This window comes from Phaenicophaeus curvirostris, chromosome 3, assembly GCF_032191515.1.
Source record: "Phaenicophaeus curvirostris isolate KB17595 chromosome 3, BPBGC_Pcur_1.0, whole genome shotgun sequence".
Taxonomy (NCBI): Eukaryota; Metazoa; Chordata; class Aves; order Cuculiformes; family Cuculidae; genus Phaenicophaeus; species Phaenicophaeus curvirostris.
The window spans coordinates 80,077,872-80,100,049 of NC_091394.1; the positions used below are offsets into that span (position 1 = coordinate 80,077,872).

The 22,178-nt window shown below is 38.0% G+C and overlaps 1 protein-coding gene and 1 long non-coding RNA gene across 2 annotated transcripts in view; one reads left to right on the forward strand and one right to left on the reverse strand.

Annotated features, from left to right (window-relative positions):
* Positions 1–21,678, reverse strand: part of ANGPT1 (angiopoietin 1) — a 170,138-nt gene extending 148,460 nt beyond the window's left edge. The window contains exon 1 of the mRNA XM_069854533.1: positions 20,985–21,678. Within this exon, the coding sequence (XP_069710634.1) occupies positions 20,985–21,281 (297 nt within the window). The 5' untranslated portion in view covers positions 21,282–21,678. The remainder of the gene's footprint in view (positions 1–20,984) is intronic.
* Positions 19,435–21,229, forward strand: LOC138719335 (uncharacterized). The gene is made up of 3 exons (XR_011337201.1): positions 19,435–19,530; positions 20,155–20,202; positions 21,027–21,229. It is a non-coding gene; the product is annotated as an uncharacterized lncRNA (long non-coding RNA).
* Positions 21,679–22,178: the final 500 nt, after the last annotated feature.

The following is a 22,178-nucleotide window of genomic DNA, read 5'->3' on the forward strand; positions in this document are numbered from 1 at the left end:
CGGAGAGGGACTGAGACATTGGTGATGCGATGTGTATACTAGAAAAGGAGTATGTCTTGTTTGTTAGTTAACATTTCCTAAAGAAAAAACGTGGAGAGACTGGACTAATTTGTACAGATCTGAATGTCTACACTCATGTAAACAAGTGCATAAAAGTGCCACTGTGGTGACTGGAAGCACAGAGAACTAAACTGGCAAAAAATGTTTAAAGAATCATTTTATTTCAGTTAGGAAAAAAGGTGCCATGATTGTTGTCTATAAAATGACTTCTCTTTCCTATCTTTAAAGTCCTGTTTCTCATTCATCTTCCAGTTGTTCAGGATATTCAGTAAAGGTGCTGAAGTTCAGTGTATTTTATGAGTTTGTAATATATAAGTCCTTGATAAGCATGAAAAATAGGAAACTCAAATTTAAATCAACCTATTAATCCCTGTAAATCATATAGATTAGGAATAGAAGTAAGCAACAAGAGAAAACTGCACTAAATTAAACTAAAATTGTTACTAAAAGCTGTATTTTGCCCTCAAATCAATTGAATTATTGTATATCTCAATTTCACCATGACCAGGTAAAATGTGTCTTTTCTAAAAGATAGTTGAACAGAACACTCTACCACATTATTTTTCAGGACTTTATTTTTATGCCAACTTCCAACTAAATCAGCCAGTGTTGAAGAAAGATTCCTTTTCACATTTGTGCTGCAGTTAACTAACATTATTTCTGAAGTCAATTTAAGTGAATTCTGTGACAGTAAATAATAAACAGAAAGTGTTGAAAGTATTCTTGCAAGATATATAGACTGTCATTCAAAACTACAGATGTTTTGAGTCTCGATGTCTTTCTGCTACAGCGTTTATGAATTCCTAGATGAGACTCAATGATTTTTGCACCTTATTCTTCAAGATAGTGTCCTCAGTTAACACAGCTTAGGTAATTCTGGATCAAAACTGGAAAGCAAAAAAGATTATATATAAGCACGTGCGCATGTGTGTGTGCGCACGCGCGTGCGTGTGTGTGAAAGGTTCTCTGTTCCAAATTGTCTTTGGATCATGTGTTGAAAGAGGAAAAGATCACTTTTTCAGTGTTTCCATGATACAGTAAGAATTTGAAATGAAAGTTGGTCTAATTGGAACTTCAACTACCTTCAGATGAAAGCTGATCTCTCAGAATCTTCTATTCTAGTAGTGATCATTAATTCAAAGTGTATTCACCACATCCAGTCTCACTTCTCATCATAGCCCCTCGGGCCAGGCAACATAATAATTTTTGGATGCCTTCATACATTAGAGTTTTCTAGCTGCCTTCCTCTGCGTCTTTTTGGGTGTTGCTCAAAGAAAAAGCCTTTCAGCTGGCTATGAATGTCGGGCAAAAAATGGAAAACATAAAAGTAGAACAAAAATGAAAATGAGTATGTATTGAGCTTAGTGACAATTTAAATCAAGCATATGCTTGGAACCATATATTCAAAATTATGTGTACATATGAATTAGTATTCCAAAGCCTTGATATAATAAAGGATATTAAAATACAGATAATCCTACAAGGTCACATAAAATATTGTTTTGTTTTGCAAGGAGTGTTTGAGATATTGTTTAGTGGTAAAGTCTAGAAATTTTCATACACAATAACATTGTATGTTGGAATCTTTTTTTCTCTTTCCTTCTTCCTACATAAAATTTTATGTCTTTGCTGCTTAACAGTAGAGTAGTGTCTTTACTGCTGATATTTCTTACATTTTTATCAAATTTGTTGTGCTTATGTATTTTAATAGTTCATTCCCTTACATGTTACATAAAAGAGATAACAGTGGCTTGACCTAACAAGCCAGTTATTCTAAACTAGAAGACATTTGAGAAAATTATAAATCAAGCAAAAGTATGCTATTCTAAATATTTATATGAACACAGCTTTTCTGAAACCTACATTACAAGACATGTGGAAACATATGAAGAGTCAGCTAAAATTGTGTACGGTATAGTAAACATGCCAAATTTAGAAACAGGCACGTAATATCAATATGTAAAAACACTCCACTTTCCTTTCATATCTGAAAATTCACACAAGGCGGGTATAGGTAAATATGTGGCAACATCAGATTCACTCATAAAAAGTCAATTAAATATCCATATTGTCATAGTTATTTGTTCTGCAATGAATGACCTTTGCCTGGGGACCAAGTCAAAAATATGTATCAAAAAATATAAGAAGGGTGTTGAAGAATTTAATCAAAAACTCTATGTAGAGACAAATCCCTTTGCAAATGTTCATGTTTTGTAACTAGTTTATAACAAACTCATCCCTGCCATTGATACATGGTCTCTGCTAGAGCTATGCTACCACAAGCTTGATGCAAAGTGGATCCATTTACTGGTTTTTGCATATAAAATAAGTCCTATTCAGGGGTTCAATCTCTACTTTCAACTGTAAGTAGAAAAGCAGAAGCAGGTCTGTTGACAGGGTGTGTTCTAGAAGGAATCATGCCCCTTAGCACCTTGTCCACCCGTGCCTTAAACACCTCCAGGGAAGGTGACTCAACCACCACCTCCAGAGGAAGCAACTTCACACCCAGCTCTACAGTGGCCCAGTGTCCAGACCTTTCCTTTCACTCTGCTGCAGGTTGGCAGGCCAGCATGGGACATGCAAGTGCTTGGCTGCAAGCAAATCCAATTAATCTCAAAAGTAAGGAGATCAAAAAAATAGCTAAGGATACATATGTGTGTGAACAGACTTTGTCTTAGGTTCATATAAGGCAGATTCATCCACAATATCCGAAATGGTAAAGAGTATAGAGGTCCTGTTGGATACTTGTTTTAGTCCTTAAAAGGATCATGGGCAGGAAAAAAAGTAATAACAATAATTAAAAAATCTATAGAGAAACTCTCTGCCTTTACAACCTGGAAACTGCATAACAATGTGGAATTTTAGTGTCTTGTTGACTTAATATTTACAAGACTGCCCTTCATACTGTCTGATCTGAGATAGCTCTCATTTTGAACAACTTCAAAACTTCTTAATAGGTCTAATTTTCAACAGCTGTTGATTCTGCAGTTTCTAAGACACCCACATTGCAGCTCACACACCCTGATTACTAGTCACCTTTGTAAATGTAATCTGTGCATAGATTTTCATAGAATCACAAATCACTAGGTTGGAAAAGATCTCCAGTATCATAGAGTCCAACCATTCCTATCAAACACTAACCATGCCCCTCAGCACCTAATCCACCCGTCTGTTAAATGCCTCCAGGGATGGTGACTCAACTATCCCCCTGGGCAGCCCATTCCAGTGCCCAATGACCCTTTCCATGAAATTTTTTTTCTAATGTCAAGTCTGAACCTCCCTAGACAGAGCTTGAGGCCATTGCCTCTTGTCCCCTGTCACTTGGGAGAAGAGGCCAGCTCCCTCCTCTCTACAACTTCCTTTCAGATAGTTATAGAGAGCAATGACGTCTCCCCTCAGCCTCCTCTTCTCAAAGCTAAACAACCACAGCTCCCTCAGCCTTTCCTCATACAACTTGTTCTCCAGCCCCTTCACCAGCTTCCATTGCTCTTCTCTGGACTTGCTCCAGAGCCTCAACATCCTTCTTGTCGTGAGATGCCCAGAACCGAACACAGTATTTGAGGTGCGGCCTCACCAGTGCCGAGTCCAGAGGGAGAATAACCTTCCTGGACCTGCCACCTGGGCACACTGCTGGCTCATGTTTGGTCACTGTCAACCAACACCCCCAAGTCCTTCTCCTCCAGGCAGCTTTCTAGACAGACTTCTCCTAGTCTGTAGCACTGCACAGGGTTGTTGTGCCCCAAGTGCAGGACCTGGCATTTGGCCTTATTAAACCTCATGCCATTGGACTTAGCCCAGCGGTCCAGCCTGTTCAGGTCCCTTTGCAGAGCCTCCTGACCCTCCAGCAGATCCACACTTCCACCCAGCTTAGTGTCATCATCAAACTTGCTAAGGGTGCACTCGATGCCTTCATCCAGGTCATTGATAAAGACATTGAACAGGGCTGGACCCAGCACTGAGCCCTGGGGAACCCCACTTGTCACTGGCCTCCAGCTGGAGTTAACACACCACCACTCTCTGGGCCCAGCCATCCAACCAGTTTTCCACCCAGGAGAGTGTGCGCCTGTCCAGCCCAGAGGCTGACAGTTTCTCAAGCAGAACGCTGTGAGAAACTGTCTCAAAGGCTTTACTGAACTCCAAGAAGACCACATCCACAGCCTTTTCCTCATCCAGTAAGCAAGTCGCTTTGTCATAGAAGGGGATCAGGTTATTTTGGCAAGACCTGCCTTTTGTGAACCCATGTTGACTGGGCCTGATCACCCGGTTCTCTTGCATGTGCTTCATGATAGCACTCAGAATGACCTGTTCCATGACTTTTCCCGGCACTGAGGTCAGACTGACAGACTTGTAATTTCCTGAGTCCTCCCTCTGAGCCTTCTTGTAGATGGGCAATGATACTAAGCACCAGCTTATCCTCTTAAACTCAGGGGTAGGCGTCACAGTCCCAGTGAAAATCAGATTGTACATTTCCTCCTATGTTCTGATTTACAGGGACTTTTATATTTCAAACAATGTATATTAAAATGAAAATGAATTAAAAATTACTTCAAAACCACTGTTAAAATGTATGATTTTCCTGTTGGTGATTAAACAAAGGATTTCAATGTACATTCTTTACATGAAATAATGAAACATATACATTTCAACAATCATTTCAATAAGTTTCTACTGTGATCTATACAAGGTGACAATTGCTCTGCATTTTACCTGTCATCATGCTGACCCTGGTGGAAAGTGGTTTTGTTTCTAGTAAATTATACAGGACACTGAAAGACATTTTTGACAAAAAAGTATTAAAAGGCATCACCATCATCAGAAGATGCCAGAGGGATGACATATAACCCTGTTTGCCAAGTCATGCAGGATCCACAAAGTTCAGGGGGAAAAAAGCCCCCGGTTTTCAAATCATCTCTGCAGCATCCAAATATGTGTTTCTAGCATATCTCTAAACAAAACAGTGGAATGTTATCATGAGTTTAGTATGGATCTCCTTTTTTGTTTCACAACATAATTGCTACAAGAGCTTTTTCTACAGCTTTTTTTTTTTTTCCTTCAGCATGAACTAAATTAAACAGTTAAAAAGTATTTTTCTTAATTACACCAAAAACCAGGGCAGTGGAATAAATGTTACAAATAGTTCTCTTTGAACTCAAACGTCTCTTCTTCAGTGGGACAATTTGCATGATCTTTTCTGTGTCAACAACATTCCGCATACATATTCTCTCTATCTTTTTCAGGAAAAAAAAAAAAAGAAGAACTGCAGAAGCAACTGTTCACAGATAAACAGGAGGACATCAACACAGTTCATCACTTTTCAAAAATCTGCACTTGCACTATGCCTGTACATGGACATTACACTTAGACTTCTCCTTCATATTCCAAGACAATACTGGAACTTGATTCTACTTCACTCAAGTCAGGCCCAAGGCAGTCATATTGTAGCAGTCTGCTGATTTTCTCTGTATCAGCAGAAAAATGTTTTCCAGTGACATTTTTTTCAGTATATGAAAAGCTAAGTTTTTTAGAATAAAAGGAAGATTAATTTATAAATATATAGATAAGTAAGAAAGAGACATTGTCTAACTAAGAACCTTTTGGCTGAAAAGCACAATATTTTGGTTTGCAATGTTTGCCCCCTGTCATGTAGCTACATTTATCTGATCTCTCAAGCTCTCAGGTTGAGAGTTCTCTAACAAGGATACATTTACCAAGTAGCAATTCTGTCACAAAAATATCTTATGGAAATGTCCAAGTAATCTACAGAAAATGTCAACAGAAAGGATTCTTCTATTTTAAAACATTTTAGAAAAAGAAACCAAAATATTTCCTGACTGGTTTCATCAAAAGAAACCCCAAAACCACAAACATCCCCTGAAAATACAAGGCAGATAAAATCCAAGACTAGATTTATATTAAGATAATCTGCCTGATGAGTTTGAGTGCTCCTGTTTCAACAGGTATCTTTGGTCTTCTTTGGTGTTTGGAGGGACTGGAAAGAGGTATACTGAAAAAAAAATGATAGGCAATGGTGCATTTATGTTCTTTTTGATGGGAATAAAAAAGGAAATACTGAAAATGTCTTTATAAAATTGTTCTTATGAGACATACATCTGACTTTCAGGCCTGGGGAGAGCTGGTGGAAGGCTGTGCATGTAATAAAAGATGCACACAGAATCCTGTCTTCAAATGAACGAAAATATCTGAGTTTGTCTGCTTCTCACAGACGGGGCTTGAGTCTTCTTTCAGCTGCAGCAGATTGACATTGGCATCACTCCACCGATGCCGTTGACATGATTTCTGACTTTTGCCGTTGTTCCAGGTCTTTCTAAAAGTGGTACTTTTTGTATTACAAACCCACTTCTGCAAGTGTTTTTAGCTGGCATCTTTCTAGGCATGCAGAAGGAAAAACTGGCTATGGACAGAGACCAGAGTATCATCTCAGTTCTTGTGGTACCCCACAAATTTATGCTGACACAATGCAATGATTGCAGAGTATATTGCAAGGAAGAACACCATCTGTTTTCTGCCTCTGCTTTTCTATAAATAACAGATTTCAGCCTCTGTGGGTGCCAGGCTAGCGTTTTGCAACGTATCCTTCCAGCTCTTTAAAATTCCTCCTGACCATCTGGGAATTTCCTGTTCTGCCAAATAGGTTTTGTCTGAACAGAATTGAAATCTGTCTCTTACTGTTAAGAAATCTTCTTGCATTAGGGCAAAGATGTTTTGAAGTAGGTGAATCCAGAGAACTGGTGCCAAAAAAAGTAGACCTGGAACTTCTACCTGAAAAGTGCTGAGAGAGGGAGAGGGCGAGGGGTCAACATCAACTGGGTGGGCCTGAGGTTGGGAAATGCCCTTTCCTGGACAGGAACTGAGTTCACATTTTTACTGCTGATTCACTGTGAGCAGCATCGGGCCAAACTCCACAGGAATTCATTAACATCACACTCCGAGTGAGAGTCAAGAGACTTTTTTTTTTTTCAGTTTCTAATCCTTTTGAGGCTATTTAATGATAACGGTTTGAGTTTGTGGAATGTGTTGAAAACTTCCTTGGGGTTTGTGTTCCCATAGGAAATTACTATTTTTTTCTAGTCATTCTTTTTGGTAAGGGCTCATTCTAGCAGCACCTGGAAACCACGTGATGGCAACGCCAGACTAAGTCTGACAGAAGCAGCCCTAAAATTAATACCCACTCTGACAGAATAAACACTGAATAATTCTGACTGAGGATGTGAAGCTGTCTCACAATATAAAGCTTGTATTGCACTAGGAGTAGTATTCTAAAATTAATTTTGCTTCAGTTTTCTTATAATATTTCAGAAAGATTTTACTGTGGAAATTAAAATATAACAACATGCAAATCCACATTGAGATAGCCAATATTGGGGTGTCATCTTGAATAAGAGGAACAACAAAGGGAAATTTACCATAAAACACATTTCCAGTGTTCAATCATGGTGAATTATAATACAGAGAAAAAACCCAAAGCTAGTGACAAAAAAAAAAACCCTAATTCTAGTGACAAAGAACCAAAGAGTTTTGATTGTAATTTCAGGAGCTCTGCATGATTTCAGCAGCAAAGTAATGAATGAAAATCACAGAATCATAGAATAACCAGGTTGGAAGAGACCCACCGGATCATTGAGTCCAACCATTCCCATCAAACACTAAACCATGCCCCTTAGCACCTCGGCCACCCGTGCCTTAAACACTGCCAGGGAAGGTGAACCAACCACCTCCCTGGGCAGCCTCTGCCAGTGCCCAATGACCCTTTCTGTGAAGAATTTTTTCCTAATGTCCAGCCTAAACCTCCCCTGGCAGAGCTTGAGGCCATTCCCTCTTGTCCTGTCCCCCGTTACTTCAGAGAAGAGGCCAGCACCCTCCTCACTACAACCTCCTTTCAGGTAGTTATAGAGAGCAATGAGGTCACCCCTCAGCCTCCTCTTCTCCAGGATAAACAACCCCAGCTCTCTCAGCCTTTCCTCATAAGGCCTGTTCTTCAGCCCCTTCACCAGCTTTGTTGCTCTTCTCTGGACTCACTCCAGAGCCTCAGCATCCTTCTTGTGGTGAGGGGCCCAGAACTGAACACAGGATTCGAAGTGCAGTCTCACCAGTGCCGAGTACAGAGGGAGAATAACCTCCCTGGACCTGCTGGTCACGTCTTTTCTGATACAAGCCAAGATGGCATTGGCCTTCTTGGCCACCTGGGCACACTGCTGGCTCATGTTCAGTTGGCTGTCAACCAACACCCCCAGGTCCCTCTCCTCCAGGCAGCTTTCCAGCCAGACTTCTCCTAGTCTGTAGCGCTGCATGTTGAAGTAGTCTTAAAAATGTACAAAAAGTAAAAGGATGTCATACTTCGTTCATAGTTTACCAATCAAGAATTCATGTCATATCTTCATGCCCATAAATGTGAAAAAAAATAATAAATAGCTCAATCTTACTCAATTTTGCTTCTAGGAAATACCCCAGGAGGTCAGTGGCCAAATTACTAGACATTTCCAAGATGTGTAGGAATGTTAAATCCTGGATCAAGGAACTTTTTTTCCAGTTTTAGGGTTCATAATGCATTTTTTTGCAGGGAACACTGGGAGTCATTGAAGTAGAAACTAATAACTGCTGCTTTTTTTCTTTGACTTAACTGTTTTAGTACTAAACAATAAATAATCCTAGCTTGAAGAACCTGGATTCCAGACAATTTCTTTTATTTTTGTCTGTGTTTCATTTTGTACCTCTCTTTATTTTGGTACATCCATTACACTTCAAAAGTCAATGTGTAAATATATCATGTTATCACTTTAAAACACAATTTATTCACTCACTGTATGCATATCAATAATAAAATATTTTTGTATTTTTAAGACTTATTGGTTTCCAGTACAGCATGTACCATCACAGTTATCATGCATTGGCAATAAAAAGGTACCTAGGGTAAAGTGATCCCCTAAGTGAACTCTGGAAGGAATTTCAATTCACCTCTTTTGATGCTTTGAGTTCTTGTGGCATCATTCTCTATAGTAAGGCTTCTGTGGGGAGTCTCTGGACTTCTTATTCTGAATCACTTATCCAAAAGTATAACCACTTAGTTCTACCTCCTATTGAAGTCTACTGAAAAGTAGCTATGTGCTTGTGATAACACTCTCTAATAGTGAAAAGAAAACAAGTTATTTTATAGGAGTAAATCCTGTAGTGTGCCAGATGTTTCCTAGAAAGTTCTGAGTACCATCAACTCAAAACAGGACCCTTGGCACTTTTGGGGTCAAGTCCTTAGATCTTGCAACACCTAAAGCTGGAAAACTTAGGCAAATGCCTCTCAAGTATTTCTGACCTTTAGCTCATCATAGACTCTCCATTGTGTTTGCTCGGTGCTAGTAAGTTATTTCTTCACTTAATGTTCAAGTATATGCATCAAACTCAAGTGTTACTTTTGAGATTGTCATTGGCAGTTTTTAAGAGCATTCCTGGTAAGGGTGATGATGCATTGCTGACCACCTGTGCTGCCACACATGGCATTCTTGTTCTACCAACATTTAGCTGGGGATCATCTGCATTTCAGATGCTTTTATAACCATCAAAATTTAGAAATATCATAGTTTCCACATTAAAACATACTACTGAACATCATCTTTGTCTTATACTTTTCTATTTTTCTTAAATTCAGAAAGATAATTTTTCTGTTCTTCCTCAGCTATGATGAAGTTTTCTGTAACACTACTGAAATATGTAGCATTATGATCTTTATGGTATCACACATCCAGAAGATAACCTACAGCTACATTGTTTTAGGGCATTCTACTGAGCAAGCAGTACACCAGAGTAATTTTTCAGTTTTTTCTGTCATTGCAAGACAGGTTATTTTCCTGTGTGTGCTTTAGTGATGTGTTGATATTATGGGCAGCACACAAATTTATGGATTACAACAAGCTTCACCCTTCCTGTCTGACTTCTATGAAAACCCGCTATCAACTTCAAATAGACAGACACCTTGCTCTGAAGGACTGTCCTCACCTCCCACCTTAAGGATGTCCCTCACTCTTTCTCTGAGATGTCCCTTTCCCAGGGACAATAGTCCGCAGTTACAAACTCATCTTCAGTTTCCTTGGGCATTATCTGTCCCATAAATATTTTATGGAATGTAAAAACATTAAAAACACACTTGAAAAAGCTTCATATATTCTTATTATATTTACAGTTGACTCAGCCCACAAGCTCATCATAGATAATTCCTGAAGTTTACCCAAACACTACATCGTGTCTTTAGAGCGGTGTACGTAAGCATGCAATGGGGTACAAGCATTTTACCAATGAGGCAAGATGCAGAAACTCAATGAATACCCTGGTTTCAGGGAAGCCAGTAGTGTGTGAAACAAGGCTAACTTTCTCAGCAAAACTCAGCTAATAAGGATTTAAAATCACCCATCCAGCACCACACTTCTTAGTTGCAGACAGAACTGTTTATTATATCTTTGCACAGTGACGGGCACAATGGCTCATCAAGCAGATCAAACTATAAAAGAATTATCTTTTAACAATGATTGTTGATTTCTTTCTGCTACAATCATCCTTCACCTTTAATGGTAGCCATTTGACACCTAGCCAACTTGTCGTGCCTGACCTGCCTCTGCAAATAAGATGACAGTAGTCACACTTCCCTGCATAAAACTCTGGCATTGCAATGGGTACAAATAATGTTTAAATGACTGACATGAAGGCAGAGGCCATAACAGTTGAACTCTATGATGCCATGGAGGTAAACAATGTCAGAGGAATTTACAAAAGGATATTTACTGCATGAGCTAGAATTCTTGGAAAAAGCAAGAGATCAAACCGGATCATTCAAGAAAAATGTGAAGAGAAACAACCTTAATCATCGCCTCTCTAGTTAGCAGGCTAAAGTGATAAAGAACTTTGCAGTCCATATCTCCTTCACACAAAAATAGTAACGCAGAAAAACTTTCTAGCAGAGCATGGATGGCCTTTCCCATTAACAGGATAAAAGTGACGCGGAAAGATAGGTGGCCCTTGACCATTTATCTCCACTATGGTAAGTCACACACAGTGAAGTTTGAAGTTTTAGCCAAGGAACAAAGGGGAATAGTTCATTCAGGAAGAGATTAGGTCATCTCTTTGAAAAACTTTCCCTCTAAGCAGATCCTCAAAATTCCAGGCACAGCACCAAAGGCATCATGATTTGGGGGCTGACTGTTACTGTGTTGACTTGCTGATGTGGTCTAGAAGGCCTCAGGAATTTCCTGATTAATTAAGATTGTAGAGGATAAATATTTAACTAAGACACAAATAAAAGTACTTAATATTTAAATGATAAAGTCAGTGATTCAAAATCCTTATTTCAGCTCCTTTTATCTACACATGAATGCCCGATTTTCAAAAGCTGCATCAGTCCTCATTGAGTCCTTTGGTGTTTGAAGACACTGCAGAGAACTAGGTAGTTTATAAAATATTTCTGTCAGATGTCAGAAATATAAAGTCATTTCTACACAGTTTTTCCTAGAAATTGTTAGGTTTTTAGGGGAACTAATTATCTGATAGTGAGATAATCATCTGAAGATCATTGCCTTCTTGACACACAAACACCTGATTCAGAAGAGAGAAGAGAAAGGCATATAAATGACCCTCTTATTCACCCTCACGGTTATCCACATGCTGACCTGATCAGAGAGTCTTAAAAAAAGAGATTTATTTATTATAGTTCTCTTTCCTGCAAAAGACTTCTGCTGGAGAACTAAAACTCCAAGAAGGTAATTACTGTTAAATCTACTCAAAGCTGAATGTATTAAAGTGAAATCAGCACATTTAAATAGAGCCATAGATGATTTAATCCAAATTGAAATTTCATTAGAAAAAAACAATTACAAAATCATCATTTAAAAACTACATTTTTTTTTCCTAAACCCCCACTGTGCAAGACCATGATTGCAGACTTCTTAAGCACTTAAAAACTTCTTAAGCATAGGCTGACAACTTTAAAACTTTCACAAATAATATGATCCAAAGGGCAGGCAAGTCTACCACAATCCTGAAGATAAATTTAAAAGCATCTCCAGAGATTGTAATAGGACTGTTCCTTTGACTTTTGTGTGCATATAAAATGTTTTCTGCAGATTTAGAGTGCAGTGAAGGTCAAATACTAAAATACATCTCAAAGTAGTAAATTTATTCATCGAGAATCAGGGGTTTTTTTCACCTATATCCCGGAAGCATGAACTTCACTTCAAAGGCTGGCGCCTTTAATAATGACTGAAAGTTTACTGTAATATTTAAAACAGTGGGCAGGAGCACTCAAACGATACCAGTGGGCTTGTCTTTGAAACCTTGCAAGTTCCCTCTGTAGATTTAGGCTAGTGTGGATCACAGATGAGGAAACTAAAAGCCTGGCCTGCTAAACAATGCTATCTATGTTGCAAAGTTTTGGAACATAGATAATATCTTTCAAGAAAATCCTCTTGCACTCAGAAAGCTTTTAAAGGAAGTTTAGATGCAAAAGAAGTCAGGATCAGTCATATCAGCATGCAGAAGAAGTGTTTTTTAGATTCAAAATTCATTAGCACCAATCTGATCATCTATGCTCCAGTGTGAAGGGAGCCATGCTTTCAAAAAAAAGACAAATTACCTTCTAAGGTCATCTACTCATACTCTCAGTTTTCTTCCACAGTTCTCTATTTGCCTTAATTTCTTGGCAGGGATGCTCAGTTTATCCTATCACTAGGGTAATCTCTCAAGCTTATTTGCCTGCTGGGTACAGAGAGAGTAGAGAGAATACCAGGACCCAAAATCTCAGGCAGAACAGAGTCATCGGACAATTTACTAACTGGAACAAGTGGGTTTTGGTTGTTCCCATACATTCCTGTTGCAGAAGGAATGCCTGGTGCATTATTGGCAGCAAGACCACTAGGCAAAACATGACAAATGGCAAGAATTCACTCCATCAAATAAAAAATCCCAGAAGACATGATGAAAATTATAACTACATAGGTACATCAAGTCCTATTAAAGAAGTAGATGTCATGCATGCAGAAAGCACAGTTTGGTTTGTCTTGCACACATAGAATCATAGAATGGTTTGGGTTGGAAGGGACCTTAAAGATCATCTAGTTTAAACTGTTTGCCATGGGCAGGGACACCTCTCATTAGACCAGCCTGCTCAAGGCTCCTATCTGACCTGGTCTTGAACGCTTCCAGTGAGATGACATCCACATATTCCTTGGGCAACTTGTTCCAGTATCTCACCACCCTCACTGTGAATAATTTCTTCTTAGCCTTCCTCCCTCCAATTTAAAGCTATTCCCCCCTTCATCTATCACTACAAATCGTTGTAAAAAGTCTCTCCCCAGCTTTCTGGTAGGCCACCTTCAGGTACTGGAAGGCCTTTATAAGGTCTCCCTGCAGCCTTCTCTTCTCCAGGCTGAACAAGCCAAATTCTCTCAGCCTGTCCTCATAGCAGAGATGCTCCGATTCTCTGATCACCTTTGTGGTCCTCTTCCAGACCTGTTCCAACAGTTCCATATCCTTATTATGTTGGGGGTTCCAGAACTGGACACTATACTCCAAATGAGGTCTCACAAGAGCAGAGTAGAGAGGCAGAATCGTCTCCTTCAACCTGCTGGCTACGCTACTTTTAATGCTGCTCATGAAAGTTGGCCGGTGCTGCAAGCAAACATTGCCAGCTCATGTTGAGCTTCTCATCAATGAGCATCCCAAGTCCTTCTCCACAGGGCTGCTCTCAATCACATCACCCCCCATCCTGCATTGAAACTGCAGATTGCTCCAACCCAGGTGTAAAGACAGAACATAAAGTTAGAGTCATTTATGGGATGCGAGTACAAAGTTGCAATATTTTTTCCAGAATATATGAAAATTCTTTCTTCATATGCATTCTGGAAAGGACAAAAGAAAAAGCATGCTTATAATTACAGGCAACAGAGTATAGGGACCTGCTTACACAGAATTAATGCATGTACAATACACAAGATTTTATCTTGCTACCAACTCTTTTAGCTTTTTTGAGCCAACAAGTCAAACCTAGGAGAACAACAGACTAACAGCACATAAGTAAGTATAAAATGAAAGAATGGATTTAAAACATAGCACTTAGAAACAGGTTTCCATGTACATTAACACCAAACACTCCAAAAAGCTAAATGCATATAGATGTGTATATGTGTGCACACACTTACACACCAGGGCAAGATGCCAAAGTCAAAGGAATTCTGCAGACTTCTCACAGAATTTTTGATCAGCCACTTTTTACTCATGGATGCTCAACACAGATTTTCCAACTTTCAGCCTATTTCTCTCTTTTTTAAGATAGAAATAGTAACACAAATCATATGACTGACCATATAACAGACCTTTAAAGCACTTTTGTTAAAAACATACCTATTCCACTATAAAACTACCATATTACCCTTTACTTACTGGATTTTTTGTTTTTAAATTTCTGCTCCTAGAAACTAGTTAAAAGACCATAAGAAATTTCATTCATTCCTGCAAATCTATTTACAGGAATACTGGTTTTCTATATGACTTCCTCTGAGAGATTATAAAATAATCTCTGATCAATCTTTCATTTGGTGTTTGTTTTAATTCCAAAAGTAAATAATTTTAGAAATGTAGCATAGTGCAACTTCAGCATCTTCCCAGCTGACCCCATACCTGTCTTGCTTTGATGGTCTGTGGCCTTATGTTTGTTCAATATTGAGCATAGTCCCACTGTTATGTTTCATTTAGACAAGGAAGTTACATTAGTTTGAGTTGCATCATTTTTGAATAGGAATAATCAAACAAGTGCAAGTCCCAGAGCAGACTTCATACCCCAGTTTAAGAGTGATTTACACAGTTTTAGATTAACCTTATTCCTAACTAAGGTAGTGAAAAGCAAAGCCTGATATTTGTGCAGAATATTAATGAGAACATAATGCAAATGTGCTACAATTTATGGCATTTCTAAGTTACTCTTCCAAGTGAACATTTACTACCCTGGTGTTTCATAACACGGTGTAAAATATGTACACATAGTTGCACAAGAATAACCTTGTATAAAAGTACAGCTTGTTTCATAAGAAAAAGAAACCCTCCTATGAAATTCGAAACTATTTCAATTTCCTTTTCCTGAACAAACTTCAGCCCTTTAACAGGTGAGTAAATCCTTATATTACTGGGAAGACTTACACCAGGGCTGATCATTCAGACACTTGAGCTGTTAGTGCTGAAGAAGTCCACAGCACAGCTAAAACAATGTTACCAGTTCTAGAAGGTCCTCATTTACTACCTCTTCCTTGTCTGCCTCTTACTGCAGATGCAGAGAACAGGAATGAACTAAGCTGAACTGTAAATTGTCGTGAGTACAAGCGGGTTGTTGTGTATCTTCACCTTTCAGTATGTGTAAGGGAGCATAGTTTTGGTAAGGACAAGTTCATCCAAAATTTCTGGTAACGATACATCTGAAAAACTAACTGTTCCACACCGGTTTTCCTAAAAATCTGTGCAAGACTAAGCAACAGTTGTATTCATCTTCAATGAATACACGCCGGAACAGCAGCTGCTCAACAGCTTTTAAGAACACTGCAAGAATGAGGACTATTCTCACTGTTAGCAGGTTATATATAATCCATTTACTCGACTGCAACTTGCAAAATGTACTTAGCATTACAGATTCATTTTTATTGAATTTACCACTTATTTTTTACAAATTATTCTAGTTATTTATTTTTAAACTAATTTTCTTCCAAAAGACTTTTTTTTTTGTCTCACATTGTTTTCTATAAACATTGAAAGTACTATCATACATAAACTGCCAATAGCACCAAACACCTTCCAGCAGAAGGACTGAAAAGGCAACACAAAACATGTCGTATTAAGCCATCCAACAGTCTTTTGTAATTGAGTCATAGTGCTATATCTGTGTAAGAAAAGGCAAACATGAATACTTAAAATTTATTATTTCCTTGCAGACATAAGGGAAGACTATGCTGCAGCCACGGACAGAAGTAAGGCTTAAATCCATTCTGCTTAGCTGAGGCATTTAAATCAGGAAGTGAGGCACTCAGGATTTCCCTGGAGTCAATGAAGAGAAACAGAGACTTCCACAGGACAGTTCAGATGTCTGGCTCTTCCCCTGGACTTGCTACTGTCTCTTAACACAGCACCGAGAGATTCCCCGCAGCAAAGAAAAACCTATCTTGGGTATTCTGGGTTTTGGCCAGAAGTTTGGGTGGGATAATGCAGGACTAAAATATCCAGCTCTATACTTTTCCCACATGGACTCTCTTTTTTTTTTTTTCCAAGGCACCCAGCACTGTGAAGTGGAGATTGCGTCCAAACCACAGAAGGGAATGGGAACAACGAGTTCTCAGCACCCTCAAAATGACACACCAATTACTTTATATCAGTTTCATTTAGAAAAGCTCTCAGTGTTCCCAAGGAGATCTCCCACTGGGCATGTTGGTTGGACAGTTCTGATGACTAATAAATGTAATATTTCATTGTTACCAGAAAGTTCCTAATTACAGCTGTCATCACTGAAAATAAACACATTCAGGTTCTACTGCACATTATGATAAAGCCTTCTGTCCAAGCATGGGAAATATTTTTAAAGTAGTTTGCTACTAGATGTGGCAACATGTGAGACTTCCTTTCAATATACTTTTCTGAACTATCTGCTTCTCAAAAAAAAACATTGCCAAATAGGTTATCCCCCAATAATGTAAAGCTTTCAGGTATTTCCAAGTTTGAAGTCTTGCCTAGTGAATACCTCAGGTAACTAAGCAATTTTGGTTTTACACTCAAACATGAAGATTCTTAGAACCAATTTTGATTCCATAAACTCATTTTTGCTCCTTGAATTTTTCTTTTATATATACTTACCCACTGAGCAGTACATACTGTATAAGTAATCACACTAATTTGAATCTCACCATTTGTTTCACAGCTTATGTGTGGGAACTGACACTTCAGATCTCTCTAGGATGAGGCTATGTTTTAAGTCTGAAAATTAATTGACACCAAAGCACAAGGAGCACCTGGAACAGCCTCTGTGTCTAGACAAAAAATCCAGTTTTAATCTGGATGCCAAGTAGGAGGCTAGTGGTCAGGTTTGGATGAAACTTTCTCAATGTTTCCTTTTAGCCCTGGTCCACCTTGAAAAATGAAACATTCACTGGAAGGCCATTCCTGAGATAACCCTGTTAGGAATGCTAATACAAGCAAAATGGCAGATTCCAAATCTAATGACTTGCATTTATTTATGAAAATTAACAGGAGTTCATCAGGCATCTCCTGGTTGCACTTAACATCCAAATACGATGTGGACTTTAAGGTCACGTGTTATCCTACAAAATGCCCAGTGAGACAGAACCACAAATAAAATGGAACTTTGAATGTTTCTTGTAATAGTTTGATTAGGGGATACTGGTTTCTTAATGTGTGACAGAATCTTATATGCACTATGGCCACCTACGTCTTTAAATTAATATAAATTTGCCTCATAAAATGATGGTATGACAACTCCTTAGATATGTCCTCTTCAGAGCAGGCTCTGTCACAATTTCACACAGCAAGAGTGGCAGGTAAGGAATTAAAAAATTCTAGGTTTACATACTGGCTGACTAGAATTACTGTGGCGAACTTTCAACTCAACTTATACATCTGTGTTAGCTTCATATAGTATAATATTGTTAAGCATTAATTTAAAACTTCTATGATATTCTTCTTAGGAATAGGAAATTCTTCTTAAGATTATTCTTCTTAGGATCAGGAAAAAAAGAGTGGATCATGTAAAACTCACATTACTGCAATAACAATTACTACTACTATTTTGACTAAGGCGTAAGTAAATGAAACACTCATCTATATAGCAATCCTGAATGTACACTGAGTCCGCTGATATGGTAAATTCAGCAAGCTGACTAACAGAAAGCTCCCAGATGAGACATGATGGTAACATTTCATGCAACTCCTCTTTGGCAATACTTAGATGCAGAAATTAAATACGAAACAATATCACGTGTGCCAGTCAGTTACTGTAAAATGTGATGAACTGTTTGTTTTGAACTATCACTATAAACATATTGCAGAACTGAAATCCAAGCTTAAACAATAGAGAAAGTTATCCGGTATTAAAATAAACAGTTCTAGGAAAATCTCTAAAAATGTTTACCAAGTCGTTTTCTTCAGAGTAGTTTCTGTGCTGAGCATTTTGCTGTGTCTGTGGTTTGCCAACCAATCTCAGCTACACTGACTATAGATATGCAAATCTTAATGGAGAAGGCGGGAATTTAATTGCTTGTAATTGTTTTCCCAAGCAAGCACAATTTTATCTACAATCAAGCTTGTAGGACTTCAAAGAAGCACTTTTGGGTTAAGCATTAAAAAATAGGGGTTTTTTTTAAACAAAAATATTTATTTTGCTTTTAGGAATTTGTTAGTTTAGATATCAAGAAAAAATATTTTTAAATTAAAATACTGAAGAGTTAAGCAAACCATGATTCTTACAAACCTTCTTAATACATACTCTTCCAATATTGCAGGCTAGTATATGGGCTGAGAAAATAATTTACCTTGCCAAACATCGCCTACATATAAGTTTAGTAGAAGTTATATATATTAACCAAAGTAACAAACATGTTTTGTTTAAGTAAGTCAGAATATATCTAAAATTCCTAAATATTATTTCTCATTTTAACTACTCACTTCCAGCCATAGACCTATAAATATTAATTATTGTTTACTTTGTTCACAGCAGGTGCATTGTAAAATGCTGCTTAGTATATTAGCTGTTATATCTGATATTCAAAATCTACAGGGGAAAAATAAATGCAGAGTGTAAGATATCTGCATAATATATTCATTATAGTTAGCATTATGCTTGTTTAGAAAGTAAATGCTTTATGGCTGAGATGTTTTGTAGTGGCAAGAGCAACAAAGCAAATTCAGTATTCAGAGACATTATAATGGAGCTGCATCAGCATCATTTGTTCCTAGTGAGTCGTACTTCATCACAAAGAGAAACGAATCCTTTCATTCTAAGAAAAACTGACACATGGGGATATGTGCACAATCCCAGTTTTATGTACTCCCCTGGGAGCAGAGTGTTGAGGGCTGGGAAAGAAAGGAGGAGGGGGATGACTCTACCCATAGCCAGTTTTAAAATCACCACAGAAGAAAACAGTACTCAAATATAAACTCCTTTCACCGGTCTCCCTACTTGTTTAATCATTTCCCTCCAAAGTGTAAGAAGACTAAGCCTAACTCAGACATTCACACTCCAGAGACTCATATTTCTTTAGTTCAGTTCATAGTGAAACAGTGATCTTAGTTCAGTCTCTAGTGGACAAACATAGAATAAGTAAAGTCTTACAAGCATGATTCAGCAGGCAATTTGCTCAAGTAAAATCATACGTGCACAAACACAGATAACAATTTTTCTCTTTTTAGGGCTTGCCTCAGCCTTCCAAGGTACAGTAAAATAATTTCTTAAGAAATGTTTTCCTGTAACAAAGACATTCCCTCATTTCCAACCTTATACCCCCAACGCAGGCCAAAATATTAACAAAAGAGGAAAATAGTCTAAAAAAGAAATGCTTAGTTATATTTTGTTTTATAGTCACAGACTGGACAGAGTCTTTTCTCTCTTGCAAGAACCAGCTATGCAAAGAACACAACTAATTTACCAAGAGATCAGGAAATCATCTCTAAAGATTTTAGTAGGGTTAGTGGATGGGGTTTGAAGCATATGCTTTTTAACACGTTTCTGTCTTTTATACTGTCTGGATGAAACAAAACTTTTAAATCAGATAGGTAATAGTAACTATGCTAATATGAAGCTTTAGCTCATCTAGTAGAGTCTTCACTGGATTTTTATTAATGTTTATTCTTTATATGAACTTGTGTTAGAGTTAAATCATGTATCTCTCAAATGGGTACGTACAGCAGTTTTCTTGTGCCACCCTACATGGTTAGTTGCATCACTCAATTGCTCAACTTTCCTAGTTTTGCCAGGTCAAAATGCCAGTGTGAGAATGGGAATATTACAAATAGTTGCATATAAAGACTGTTAGTTTATTTATTTTTACTTGTCAGCTGCCACAAGGCATTTTCATTACCAGGGCATGGACATGATTCTGCAAGGTATGTAATTTTACACAAGTGAGTAATCCTGTTCAGGTATATGGGACTCATCATACGAGTGAAATTATTCACATATTTAAATCTCTCCAAGCTTAAACTTCAGCTCATACATTAAAAACTGAAAATGTTCATTAGAAGTTCAGAGCTATTGCAAAATTTCTTAAAAATTATTACTTCTGCTAAGTTACTATAACACCTTCAAACTCATTTTTCCCTTTCTATGAAAGAATGCATATATACACACAGAACTTAAACCAGCCTGTTTCAAGACTAGTACAATCTACACTTTTAAAAAGGTTCACTGCAATGTTCTAGGAGTGTGAATGCCTATATACTTCCTTTTTCTTTCCAGCAATTAGCTGGGTACAATAGCATTACAGGGTCTATTTATGGAGAAACAATAATATTCTTAACCCAGTACCTTTAAATGCTGATTTTTTAAAGTGCTCCCTTTTGCTGTCAGAGTAGCAGGTATCCTGCATGTCATCTCATTTGAAGCTGTGAACTAAAAGTAGAGTTTACAAGACTACTTAGTAAATCCTGTCATTAGAGTCTCTGGAGGATTTTTTTCTCTGGCTCACAAACATCCCCAGTCTCTTGAGATAAAGCTTTAAGAAGTTGCTGAGGAGGGTGTACTCTAGCTGAAAAATTTCTCCCCTACACAGCTAAGAACTAGATCAATCCTTATTACCTCAGTTCTCATAGGAACTAATGAGAACTTTGAACAGCATAAGCATCACCAAAAATATCTGTTTAGTGAGAAATGAAAAAATGAAACTTACTTTTTGCAGCCACTGAGTGTAATTTTCCATCACATGTTCCAGATGTTGCAGTTTCTGGGAAGAGAAATCCTGTTCCACGTGAGGAGCATCTCTCTGAAGAGCATTTGTGTTGTATTGGTCTGTCGTGCTTTCACGACAGTTCCCGTCCTGTTCTGGCAGAATGAAAGTATAGGTGCACTGCCCATGCTGAATCCGGTTAAATCTTCTCCCACTGGCTTCTGGACCCCGACGCTGGTTATTACAGCCTATATGACCAAGAATTGCTGCCAGGAAAGCAAAGGAAAGGAAAACTGACATGTTATTATTACTTTCCTTCCTTAATTTAAGAAAACCTTTTTCTTCCTCTTTCTTTAAATTTGTTCTTAATTTCCCTTTTAAAGTCTTTGGAAAAAGGATTGGAGAAGCACACTTTAGTAAGTAAGCTTTGATAAATTGTTATTTTATTAATTTCACTGTGAGGATAGCTTCCTTAGTTAAAATTGGGAATATTTATTGCATAGTAGTTAAGATTTATTGTTTCCTCTGTGTTACAGACCAGCATGTAGCCTGCTTTAGTCAGCTGCACATGCATATCCTGGTCTCTTTCCCCTACACTATCTGCTGCAGAACTGCTATTTTCTCTCAGACTTCAGTGAGTTTTATTAAGGTTGCACTTTCAAGCCAAGCTGGAAGCAAGCAGCCTTTCACAAGATGACTTGACAGGAATGCGTGTATGAGTGCGCCCCTATGCTAAGGATGGCTGATGGCTCAGTACAGAGGGATCATCTTACAAACTGGCTGGATGCATGACCTCAATCATGCATGGCTTTCCAGCCCCTATCCCATACAACTGCTGAGGGCTTTTGATGAACGCACATTAAGTTTAATAAGTAAGGCAGTCCACCTTAATACACTTCATATGTTCACATTGACCTATTAAAATGTAGATAAAGTGTAGAAGTTTGTTGTAATCCCTCTGTAAATATACAAAGCTCTGAAATTAAAAATACTTTCAGTTCTGCCCTGCTCAGTATCTATTAAAGAATTCTAAGTCAGGCAAATGACACTTATGGGAACAAAGTTACATTTAACCCTAACGTGCTTTAGCTGCTTTTCAAAGAAAATTGTGTTTCTTCAGCAGAGTTTGCAGAGAGGTTTTTTTACAGCATATAATTAAATCAAGGCTGCCAAATAGTAATGGGAAAAGGCAGATCA